This window comes from Dasypus novemcinctus, unplaced genomic scaffold (assembly GCF_030445035.2).
Source record: "Dasypus novemcinctus isolate mDasNov1 unplaced genomic scaffold, mDasNov1.1.hap2 scaffold_420, whole genome shotgun sequence".
Taxonomy (NCBI): domain Eukaryota; kingdom Metazoa; phylum Chordata; class Mammalia; order Cingulata; family Dasypodidae; genus Dasypus; species Dasypus novemcinctus.
Genome location: NW_026688384.1, coordinates 7055 through 18822, shown reverse-complemented (window position 1 = coordinate 18822; position 11768 = coordinate 7055). Strand labels below are relative to the sequence as shown.

The 11768-nt window shown below is 65.4% G+C and overlaps 1 protein-coding gene across 1 annotated transcript; it reads right to left on the bottom strand.

Annotated features, from left to right (window-relative positions):
- Window positions 1-1043: 1043 nt before the first annotated feature.
- LOC131277813 (ral guanine nucleotide dissociation stimulator-like) lies at window positions 1044-9733 on the bottom strand. The gene is made up of 13 exons (XM_071213656.1): window positions 9627-9733; window positions 9296-9489; window positions 8179-8969; window positions 7655-7870; window positions 7265-7368; window positions 6692-6776; window positions 5502-5573; window positions 4967-5053; window positions 4532-4564; window positions 4070-4188; window positions 3123-3246; window positions 1703-1817; window positions 1044-1219 (listed from the first exon to the last, which is right to left on the bottom strand). Exons 1-13 carry the CDS (start codon window positions 9731-9733, stop codon window positions 1044-1046), a joined length of 2223 nt encoding a protein of 740 aa, XP_071069757.1.
- Window positions 9734-11768: the final 2035 nt, after the last annotated feature.

The following is an 11768-nucleotide window of genomic DNA, read 5'->3' as shown; positions in this document are numbered from 1 at the left end:
GAGCTCCCATGAGCTGCCGCAGGCCCCGACCAGCAAGGAGAGCCCACTGGGGAGCCCGCACAGAGGCAGGGCCTGCGGGGATTTTTCGGGGGAATGACTTGCACAGGGAATGGCACGGCAGTGGGAAGCACTCGTTCACAGGGAGCGGTGGTGTGGACACAAAGGAGGCCCAGCTGGAGCCCGGGTGCTGCTGCTAAAACCCCCATCCCCGCCTGAGGAAAAGGAATTCTGGTGCCAGGGATGAGGATCGCAAAGCAGGAACTCCAAGGTCAAGCGTGGACTGTGAGGCCCTGAGGGGAACTGAGGAGGCCGGGTCTGTCTGCCCTTGCACTGGGGCCAAGAATCCTCCTCGTTTGCTCCTCTGTCCCTTTCCATTCCACATTCTCAGCTCTGTTCTCATTCTTGCCCTACCTACTGCTGGTGTCACCCTATCGTTTGCCCTTGAAAACGACAAGTTCCTATTTGGTGTGCAAGCAAAGCCTCAGGCAAGAAGTGGGAAAAGTTCCTTCTTCCTCCAAAGTGGTAGAAAGGCGGCCGCTGCCCTGCCCGGGCTCAGGAAATGGTCTTTGTGAATGGTCTAAAGCCCGACAGTCCTCCTGGCTGCTCTCGGCTCCCGCCGGGTAGAAACTGAAACGCACCGAAATGCTCTCTGCTGTGGATTCCTGCTCTCTTCTAAAATAAACAGATGACTCTGCAGGACGTCTCCTTTGATTGAGCACTGCGAGAGCGTGTATCTCATTTCAATTAATGCAGGAAATGCAAGAAGCATACTCAACTCCCAGGCTATAGTGAAAACAAGAATTTAATAATAAAACCTTCACATTGAACATCTACTAAGGACAAAGGTAGATATTGCCCCTCCCCTTTAGATAGATAGTCTTTGTTGCTGTTGATTCTCAATTTGGTTCCAGACTGGCTGCTGGGGAGGGAAGCGCCTGCCTGGCCTGGCCCACGGTGGTTGGGGTCAGCAGAACGACTTGGCCAGGCGGACCTGGAAGGGAAGCAGGCCCGGAGGCTGGGTGGGGGGGGGCAGCTGGGGCCAGTTACAGTTTCCCCTTTCGGAACCTGGGTCCCTTCTGCCGACTCCCCCGAAGTGCTGAGAGAGCTCTCTCCTTGACCTCAGCATCCAGGGGCATGGTCTTCCTCAGGAGAAGAAACCGATAATCGGGGGAGGGTGCCATAGCGTAATACACGTTGGCGCCGTCTGGAATCTGCAGCGCTGGAGGGGGTGGGGCAGAGGGGTGGTCAGCCATTCTACCGGGCACACACGAACCCTACCCACTGTGTCCCCACGAGAGCCGGCCTCGCCCGGGCACCCAACTTCCCCAGTCCAACTCCAGCACCACAAAGGAGCCACCTGAACAACACCCTGAACGACCAGGGAAGACTCTGCAGAGGCACAGCTGAAAGCGGGGGACCCTTGATCCAAAAGGGACTCTGACTCCCACCTGCCAGCCTCAGAGTGGAGCTGCCATGAGGTGGTCTCGTCCACCAAGCACCCCTGCCGCCTGCCTTCCCTGCTGGGGATGGCGGCGCTGAAACTGGCCTTCTCCAGCCCAGCGCTCCCCGGGCAGCCTGCCGAGCCCACCAAGGGCAGCACCCCACCGGGCCTCCTGAGCGGGGCCTCACACCTTTGGCCGGGGGCCATGCTGTCCCCGCCCACCCCTGCTCCCCCCACCCTCTCCACTCGCCCCTGACTCACTGCCATCTCCTGAGATGATCTGCACCAGCTGGTAGTCCGCGGGCTGCTCCCCAGCCAGCTCGTGCTCTTCCAGGGCCTTGCGGATCACGGCTGGAGCCCTGTCTTGGTCGGTCACCTGCAGTGGGTCAACGTCAGGCCTCAGGGCATGGGTCCTGGAGCCGGCTCCCCACGGCGCAGCTGCCAGAGACCCCGAGGAGGCCCCTCTGCTCGGGGCTGGGTCTACAGGGGCCTCCCTGTCTTCTCTTGCTCCCCCGGGGACACTCCACACAATGAGGGCTCTTTTCCAGTCATTCCTCACCCCATCTCCTACAAGAACCTGCACCTCTGTCTTGCGGGTGTTTCCAAGGGAGGGTCCAAATCGCCTGCCCTCCAGGCTGAGCCCCGGCCCCTGGCTCCTCGGCCTGCACAACTGCTAGGGGCTCCCAGAGCCCCGGAACAAAGGGTGGCCTCGCAGCAGAGGGTGGGGACTGTGGAGTGACCTCGGGGCCTCTCTCTGTCACTCCTCCTTCCCCATCACAGGAGAGGGCTTGCCCTCGGGGAGGGCCCCTGCCCTGGCCCTGCCCCTGCAGGAGGCCTCCACAGAGCACTGAACCCCCAGGCAGAACACACACATCCAGTCCAAGCCCAGATGTTTGTCCGAGAGGAGGCTGGAAGACACCCTACGGCCCCGCAGGAGGCCCTGGGCTCCAGGAGGCAGCTGTGCTCAGCAAGGTCTAGACTGCAGCTGCCTTGAGCACGAGGTGTAGGCAGGGCTGAGGCCAAGGGCCACTCAGTGACAGCTTAGAACCAGCACGGCAGCTCCTGGCCACAAGAGAAGTGCAGCCCGTGCGGCTGGGCACCACTGCAGCGCTGCGGCCTCTGGGCCGTGGGGCAGGGGTGCTCCACCTGCATGTCCATCCAGGATCTGGGCCCTGCTCACGCCTTCACAGCCACCAACCTGGGGCAGACCCCTTCCTCCCCTCTGGCTCACGGCAGCAGCCCCTCAGCTGGCCAGTGTCTCCACGCAGCATCACACTGTCCACTCTGAGGCCAAAGCTCTCCTGCTGTCCCTGCTCTGCTCTGACCCTTCAGGGGCTCCTGAGAAATTCATGCTCCGTCTGGCAGCTCCAGGGCCTGATGGGACCCGGCTCCCAACACCTCTCTGACCCCAGCCCTTCCCCTGAGCCCTGCTCCTTCAGCCCTGGCCTCGTGGCTACCCCTCGGCCCGCCAAGCACATGCCTCCTCGGGCCTGCCTGTGTCCACTGTCCTGAGCCCTGACCGCCGTCGCACTGCGCTCTTCCTGCCCCTGGACATGGCCGTCTGCCCTTCCCCAGCCACTGGCAAGTCTGTTCCGGGGCCGCAGGCAGGGACCACGACACTGCTCAGGTCCCTATGGCCTGAGCCACCATGGCCCGAGGGGCAGCTGCTCGCCCGGCTCACCAGGATGCTCTGGACCTTGTGGCCACTGTCCTCGGCCAGGGCAACACGGACGAAGCAGTGGTCGCCCACGTGCCGTTTGTAGCGCGGCCGTGAGTCACGGTGCTTTCGGCTGGTCCGGGTGGCCCTGGTTTGGATGGAGGAGGAAGAGGACGTTCCTCCCGACGCTGCCCTTACGGTGGAGCTGATCCGAGATGATGCGGAGGTCGGCTGCCCTGGCTGTGGGGGACAGGAGGTCAGCAGAAGGCCGGGAGCCTCAGGGCAGCCCGGGCAGCTCGAGAAGCTCCGGGAGGCTCTAGAAGGCCTGGATGAGTCAATGGGGCTCCACCCCTCGTGGACATGGGGAGGGCCCAGCAGGCACAGGAGGGGCGGCGGGAGGGCGAGGGCCTCAGGGAGCAGGGCTGGGCAGTCACCTTCGCTTCCTGGCTGTCCTGGGCCTCCGGGACGTGGTCCAGGTGGATTTCCACTGCGGAGCCGGAGGAGCCGGCCACGTGCGGGAGAGGCGAATCCGCGGCATCCCCACCGCTGAGGTCAGGGCCACCCTGGAGCTGGACGCTGGAGTGGGCGGTGCTGCTGCCGCTGGACTCAGCGTCGGGGCCCTGGCGGCTGGATGGAGGCTCGGCTTACATTGGGGGCCTCCCCTGGCATGCGTCCCCACCTCTGCCCTGCCAAATCTGCACACGGCTAAGTCCTAGGTCCATCAAGAGGAGCCAGCGGGGCCCCAACTGCTCCAGAGCTCACGCCGTACCACCCCGTTGCCCAGAGGGGGAAACAGGCCCAGTGAGGGGGCGACTCTCCCAGCTCCAGGGCTGGTCGGGAGTGGAGCTGGGATCCCGGCGCTCAGTGGCAGGCAGCCCCCCTGGCCTCCTGGAGCAGCAGGGCCTACGTGGGTCCAGGAGCCACCAGGGCGCTCCCGCCCCCACCAGGGCCTGATGCTCCCCTGGCCTCACCTGTCCTGGCCGAGTTGCTCCACGGCCTTAAACCAGGCCCCAAAGCGCCCATCAGGCACAAGGCAGTCATAGCAGCAGCGCGCCTGCAGCTGCTGCAGCTCGGCCACTAGCTGGTATTCCTGGGGTCAGACGGAGGAGGAGGCACTGCTGAGGCCCCGGTGGGCATGCCTGGTGGGCCGGGCCCCCGGGCTGGTTTGGCGCCTGGTTCCCCAGCCCTCCCCTGCCTTCCGGGCTCTACCTGCCCTCAGGGCTGAGCTCACACAGCTCCTCCTCCGGAAGTCGACCTTCCACCAGGTGAACCCCCACCCTCCCGAGGGAGGGGTCGGCCCTGTCTTTTCTCCTCCAACTCCCCAACAGTCTTCCAGGAAGCAGCCTGCAGCCCGGGGGGGCCTGCCAGAAGGCTCTCATTGTCCAGCCCCCACCCCCAGCCCCACCCCTGCTCTGCTGGCCGCAGCTGCTCACCTTCCTCCTTTTCTCAAAATTCACCATGGTCCCCTGGAAGGCAGAAAGGTCACATCCATCACCAGGGGGCCCCCAGCCATTGCCGTGCCCATTGCCCCTGAGCCCTTGTCGCGCGGCACGACTGCGGGTTCCACAGGCACAGGGCAGCCCAGACCGGGCATGGACCCAGGCAGGCTTGTGGGCGCAGGAGTGGGGCCTGCCAGGGGAGCCCCAGGGCCCGCCCAGCCCAGCCTCTGACCACAGTGGAGAGATGCCCCGGGACCAGCCTGCGCTCACTCTGCTGCCACAAGTCCACGGCCCCCAGCTCCAGGGTGCCCAGGAGGCTCTCCGGAGATGCAGTGTGCCCACTGCTCAGCGCTCAGGGCTCGGGCCGGCCTCTCCTCCCAAGCCTCAGGGACCCTTTCCCATGTGGCCTCGGCCCCCCGGCTCACTCACATCCAAATACTCCTGCATGGCAGAGTCCACCAGCGAAAACCGAGTGAGGAATGTCCCCAGCCATGGGACAGTGCCCTGGATGGCACCCTGTGGCGTGGAGTGGGTGGGGATGAGCACAGGCACGCGGAGGCCCCGACACCCTGCCCTGAGCACCCCGCAGGCTCAGACTCCTAGTACCACCCAGCATCACCCCAGCACACGCTCGGGCACCCAGCTGTCACCCTAAAGTTCCCTGCCCAGCCTCCAAGGACCCCAAACTCCCCTGCAGTCACCTCCCAGCACCGGCGTTTCTTCCATGCCAAGCCCACACTCCACCCCACCCAGTCCACCAGCCTCGGCTCTTCCAGGCTCTTGCTCTGACTTGCTGCCACTAGTCCCCGAGGATTCCCTCGGCTCCCGGCCCTCAAGCTTCCAAGGGAACAGACATGGAAGGGAGGCTGCCCGGGCTCAGAGGCCCAGGAGGGATGGCTGGGAGGAGGGCCCCACCCTGACTTGGAGGCACCCGCCCTGGTCCCCTGGCAGGAGCCACCCCCACCCCCTCCCTCTGCTGCTGCTTCTGGGCTCTGTTGGGGTTTGCATCCAGGGTGGCAAACTCAGGGTTCCCCTCCTGTCAGGACTGAGCAGCTCGTGGTCAGTGAGACCTCAGTCCCTCCCCATTGTCCCTGGGGCCTTGGACTCATGGACCAAGTGGGCAGGTGGAAATCTGCTGCCACCATGTGCCGGAGGTGCCCTGGGGGACTGGTGCAAGCGGCCTGGCCTCCCTGAGCCTGTTTGGACATCTGGGACGTGACCACAAAGACCTGACCCCTTCTCGGGAGTCCAGAGGCCTCGGGGGTGCATGCCAGCGGCATGGACGCTCTGGCCATCCCGCTCTCCTGCTCGGAGTCCCGGGAACGCTCGGCCACATTCCTTTTCTCCCGTCAACCCCGCCAGCTGGCCGTGAGGGCGGTGGCGCTGGATGCTCCTGCTTCCATTCCACCGGAGGCCCAAGGAAGGATGCGCTCGGGGCGTCGAGGACAGGCGGCTCCCTCCGGCCGGAGGCCTCATCTGCGCTGACGTCGCCCCACAGCCCGCCACTGCCAACAGCTGTCCGCTTCTCCTGGCCTCTGCGTGTGCATGTGCATGTGCTCGTGTCGTCCCAGCCATGGAGCTGGAGAATGGGCTGTCCCGGGAGGCCTAGTTGAGCAGATCCTGCCTGCCCCAACCCACACGACTGAAAACCCAAAGGCTGCCTGAGGCCCGCACACAGGCGCCCCCTCCCGGGGGTCCACTCGGCATGTTCTGCCTGCAGGGGCGCCCAGTCCTCCAGCTGCACGGCTGGACATTGCAGTACTGGACATCGAAGTTGTGCTGCATCTTCTAGGTGGAAGCTTCTAGTTTCAGTCAGAAAGGACCTGCCGTGGTTTTCCGTCTCCCAAAGACTTCTCCCAGCTCTCTGACACAAGCCATTCGTAACGAGGTGCAGTTCTGAGACCCCCACGTGGATGGAGACTTCTCATCCTGCCGGTTCATCATCTCCTCCTAGAACATCCCAGCCTCCCCCACCGCGTCTGAGCACCAACCTCGGCCTATGGCCCGGCAGCTGCCCCCCACCTGCCCACGAACCAGGCAGAGCCCTCTTCATCTTCCTCCAGAAGAGGCCAGACAGGATGTTTGCAAAGAAACACCCAGGGAAACACTCACAAGCCCACCTCCTGAGCCCTGGCCCCCCCGCCTGCTCTTCACCTGGGAGATCAGCTCACTGTCCTCGGAGGAGTCGCTCTCAGTGGAGAAAATCTCAGACAGTGTCTGAAAGAGGCAGAAGCTGTCCCTGGGGGAGGGCAAGAAGGAAGGAGAAAGGTGGGAGTGGGTGGGAGCATCCAGGGGACAACCCACTTCTTCGTAGCCGGGTCCTGGGACCCGGACTGCTTGGGTGGGTGGTGCTGAAACTGGGCAGCTCCAAGCACTGCAGGACAGTGTGGGCTTGGGAGCTGAGCTCTCAGGCGGGCACCGTGGGGACCCCCACTCCTAGTTGACCAGCGGCTGGTGTTGACACGGGGAGCTGTCCCCTGGACAGAGCGGGCTGCTGACCAGCACACCCTGGATGTGCTCTCATCTGGCTCGACTCTGTGCCTGACTGCGGCCGGCACAAGTGTTGGATGCCCAACAGCTGACCTCAGGTCCTGGCGAGACCTGGAGCCCCAGCCCACCCGGCCCCTGCCCGGGTCCTGCTGCCTCCAGGCTCTCTGCAGGGCGATGCCCAGCCTCCCGTGGGGCCCCTGGTCCCCCCCGGCATCCCTTGGAGAGAAGCCTGCCCACCTGGAAACTTCCGCCCATGTCCTCTTCTGATGGCCAATCACGTGCCTTTCAAGAGCAGAGAGGATGGCGTGGCCTGAGGAGAAGTTGCGGAGGCTTAGGCACTCCTGGGGAGGGAGAAAGAATGGGCCATGAGGGGTGGTCTGAGCGTGCCCTGCTCCTGCTCCAGCCCCCTCGGCTGACCTCCCCCTCTGGATGAGAGACCTCCACAGAGCCCCTGAGAGGGAGCCGGGGCCCTAGAGCGGGACCCCCACGCTGCACCTGAGGGAAGAGCCTGGGGGGGGGATGTGAGGAGGAAGGAGGGCTGTGCTCCAGGCAGGGCAGGGCCCGGAGGCCGAGAGCCCACCAGAGCACAGGGGGGTCCAGGAGTCCAGAGAGGGCCCCGGCACGCACCCTGGCCACCTCGATCCAGTGCTCCACCACCCTGGCCCTGTCTGTGGCCTTCATGCTGCGGTCCCCGAGGCAGGTGGCCTTGACGCAGTCGGCCACTCGGTTGAACTGACTGATGACGGCGCGCACGGTGGGTGCCATGTGCTCCTTGCCCTTCTGGTGGCGCTGGGACCAGATGGAGCCCAGGCAGTGGTAGGGCACAACCTTCTTGAACAGCTCCTGGGGAGGAGGGCAAGTCAGCCGGCCATGCCCGCCCCCAGCTCAGCTCCCACGGGCCCTCAGGACCCTGGCTGGGGTCATCGTCACAGCAGTGTATATGGCAGGGATATGGCAGTGTCCTAGGTTTCCTCTCCAGAGGCCCAAGTGTGGGCTTGGGCTCAAGAAACTCGCCCAGGGAACAAGGCTGGCAGTGGACCAGGGTTTGGACCCAGATCCCAGGATTCGGGATCAAGGTGGGGAAGGCTGGGGCGGCAGGTCCTGGGAGGAAGGTCCCCCCCAGCTCCACCCTGCCGAGCCCAGCTGCTCACCGCATCCATGAGTGACAGCTGCTCTGCCACCAGCTTGGGACGGAAAGCCAGGAGCGCAGGCTTCTGCTCACGCAGACCGTCCCCACAGGGCCCGGGCCAGGGGCAGGAAGGCTGTGGGGGGGCAGCCTGCCCTGCTGCTGAGCTGAGCTCTGGCCGTGGCTCAGGTGCTGCTGCCAGCCTTGCCTTCCCCTCGAGAGCTGTTGCTCTTGAAGGTGCCTGAACCGGCTGGAGCTCCAGAGTGGGCACTGGAGCGACCTGTGCAGGCGGCACTGGAGGTGGCAGTGGGACCGCCTCCCTCTCACCAACTGGTGGTGCGGATGGGGCTGCCCCTGCAGAAGGGACCAGCTCTGCCTCCGTAGGGGGCACTGGCACTCCCTCCACAGGTGGCAGTGGAGGTGGCCCCGAGGCATCTTCCAGCTTGAAAGCGGGAGCTTCTGCTGCTGGAGGAGCAGGCTCTCCCTCGAGAGCGGGCAGTGCCAATCCGTGGAGCGGCGGCGAGGCAGGTGGAGCTAGACTTGCCCCCGGCTCTGCAGCTCCTGCTCCTGATGGTGCTGCAGCTGCCCGTGGCTCCTGAGCAGGTGCTCCGGCTGACCGGGTTGGATGGTCATGCTCCAGGGAGGGCACGGGCCCCATCTCTGTGGGGGGCAGCTGTGGTGGTGCTGGAGCCACCTGCAGCTTAGGAGCTGGCACCACGGCGCGGAATGCGTCAGGCTCTATTTGCATGGCAGGTGCTGGCGCCACCTCGCTAGCTGGCAGTCCGGGTGGTGATGGAGCCGACTCTGGCTCTGGACCTGTGTCGGCCGCAGCGGGGCGAACTGGCGCTGGCGGTCGCGCTGGAGGCGTCGGTGGCTCTGGAGCTGACAAGGTAGCTGGACAAGAGGCAGTTTCCCCACCATGAATGGCTCCGAGTGTCATTCCAAAACAGAAAAGATCCCACTACCTCTAGGGGAAGATCCTGCCCAGGAAAGTGCTCACCACCTGCAGGCTCCCAGGTGATTTGTCTGGGGCTCCGCCTTGCTCACAGCCCGAGGGCAGCCTCTGCTGGCTCCTGCCTCTGTGGTGCAATCCCCACCCCCGGCCCACAAGCTCACGTGCCCCCACCCCGAGGCCCCCTCACCCTCCGGCTCTGCCTCCGTGGGCTCCAGGTGTCTCATCTGTGCAAGCAGAAGTGCAGTGTGGCGCTGCAGGCCAGAGCCCGGCAGGTGCTCCTGGGCGTGGGCCGCCAGCAGCTGGAGGCAGGGAGAGTCTGGAGGCTGCAGGAAGTCCTCCCAGTACTGGTCCATCCAGGTGCCCAGCAAGGTGCAGAGGGTGCTGAGGGCAGGGGGGCAGCACGGTCAGACGCTGGCCTTGCCCTCCACGCTGCCCCCAGGGACCGTCCCACTCAACACAAAGTCCATGAGGACAGCAAGGGCTCTGACTGGCCTGGCCACAGCCTGGTGCTGACACACAGTAGGAGCTTCAGCACTGGGGGAGTGCGGAGGGGGCAGGGCCCGTCCTCCCGCCCCAGGCCCTCGTGGCCCCCACCCAGGAGCGTCTGCCCGAGGAGCTGCCTCATCTTCCCTCAGGTGTCGTGTGTGTCTCCCCTTCCCATGGACAGTGCCCCCCTCCCGCCCCGACGGGAACTCAGCCGTCCCCGCCACCCCCGCAGGAGGCAGACAGGACTGAGGTCCCAGGCAGATTGGCAGCAGGCTGCTCACCACCTCCTGTCGGGGGTCTGTGTGAGGTGATGTTTGGGGGCCTGGGGGCTGGGAGGGGGCGGAGGACGGGTGGGCTTCTCTGGGGAATGAGCCCCTGGGCCTCCTGTGCAGACAGTGCCCCAGGACCCCACCTCAGCTTCCTTCCTCCTTGGCAAGGGGAGGGGGAAGCCCTCTGGACTCAGCCTTCCAGGGCACCAGGTGATGGAGGACACGTGGCCCCAGACCCTGCCCAGTCCTACCCCGCCACCCACCACCTGACTCCGCACAATGGGGTCTGGGCATGAGAGCCCCTCACCCTCACCCAAAGTGCACCTACGTTTTCACATCAAGGCGTCCACGAGGCTCGCCCGTCCCAACGAGGTCACCTCCATACCTAGGGGAGACCGTGAGGCTGTCACAGCTGCTGGCTGGGTGTCCCCCCTGCTGAAGATGGCTCGGCCTATTGCCGGCAGCCCCCCCTCCAAAGGAACCCAGAAGGCAGGATCTCTGGTCTGCCATGTCCGCTGCATGAAGCCAGGTGCCGAAGGGAGTGCGTGCACCGAGTAGACACGTGCCGGCTACCAGGGGAAGGGGGAGCCCTCAGCGGCACCGCCTCAGACCCGGGGTGGGCCTGGAGCCCTCTGGCAGCCCACAGGCATCCCTGCTCTGACCATACCAAGGTTGGAGGCCCGAAAGGGCTCGCAGACCTCCCTGAGAAATGAGAAAACTGTGTCCGAAGGGGGTGAGGCCAAGAGCCTCTTCCCTGGGCAGAGGGAAGTCCTGCCCAGGAGCAGCCCTGTGCCTCCAGCTGCCCTGTCCGGAAGCCAGGCTTGGGGTGGCCCTTCCCACAGACCCTCCCACTCTGTCCTACAATCAGCCCTGGGGGCTGGTCCTCAGGGCGCCCCCCTCCCAAGGAGGAAACTGAGGCCGGCGGTTGCAGTGGTGTTTCTGAGATGCCCAGCACGTGGGGTGCACAGCATCCCAGGGGGCGGGTGGGGGCGGGCGCTCACCGGTGGAACAGCCGGTCCAGGACCTGCTCGGTGGAGGCGAACACGCGGTAGGTCCCCAGGAAGGTGCAGACATAGCCGAGGTCGCCCTCCTGCAAGGCGGGCACCAGGTGCTCCACCAGGGCCTCCCAGCGGCCGGCCTTGACTGTGCGCACGGTGTGGCTCTCCCCCCTCGTGAGGGCCCCCTCGTTCTTCCTCTGGGGTGGGACAGAGGGGGCAGGGTGGTCAGACACAGTGCCTGGACCCAGCCGGGTGGGGCCAGGGCCCACCTGCTGCCCCAAACCCCGAGCGACGTGTGGCCGAGGGGCCGTGTGGGCCCCTAGTAGGGAAAGGTCCTCTGCCTTCACACTGACCGCAGGGGAGCCAACACCTGAAAGGTGAGGCCCCTGGCCTGAAAGGGCGGGTGCCTGGGAGGTCCTTTGGGGAGAAAGGCCCCTGCAGGGCCAAGGTCCTGAGCAGACCCTGGGCAACTGCAGACCCTCCTGGTCAGGGGACGACCATCTGGACTGCACCGTCATGGGGCCAGAGGAACAAGGGGAAGCTGTTGGCCACCCCGACCCCACCCCCGACAAGGAAGGGAAATGCTAGGGCCAGGGCCAGGGGCTGCAGGGACGCTCCCCCCAAAGACAGCCGGTGGTCCCCCGCCCCTGCCCCCTGACAAGGTCAGCTGGCCCTCACTGGAGAAAGGGAGGTCTGCGTATCCTCTGCTCGGCCGGCCCTTTCCTGCAGCCTCTGCAGGGGCTGGGAGGACCACTGCCTGGGGACCTGTGGGCGGTGTCCAGGGCAGCAGAGCTGGCAGGGCCCCGGGACAAGACCTCCGGCTCCAGTAGGTCCGAAGGCCGAAAGGCTGCTCTGAGACGCCGCCCTCCTGGAATCCTGGGCAGTCGAGGCAGGCCCCAGCTCCTAC

What these genes read in the sequence shown, in the direction of transcription:
- LOC131277813 (XM_071213656.1), bottom strand. Translation starts at nt 9,733, where the DNA reads ATGAGGCAGCTCCTCGGGCAGACGCTCCTGGGTGGGGGCCACGAGGGC. An exon ending in AGCAGCAGCAGAGGGAGGGG is followed by an intron (nt 5,054 to 5,501) that starts GTGGGGGTGGCT and finishes TCCACGCCACAG; the next exon opens with GGTGCCATCCAGGGCACTGT. An exon ending in GAGCAACTCGGCCAGGACAG is followed by an intron (nt 3,247 to 4,069) that starts GTGAGGCCAGGG and finishes CATCCAAACCAG; the next exon opens with GGCCACCCGGACCAGCCGAA.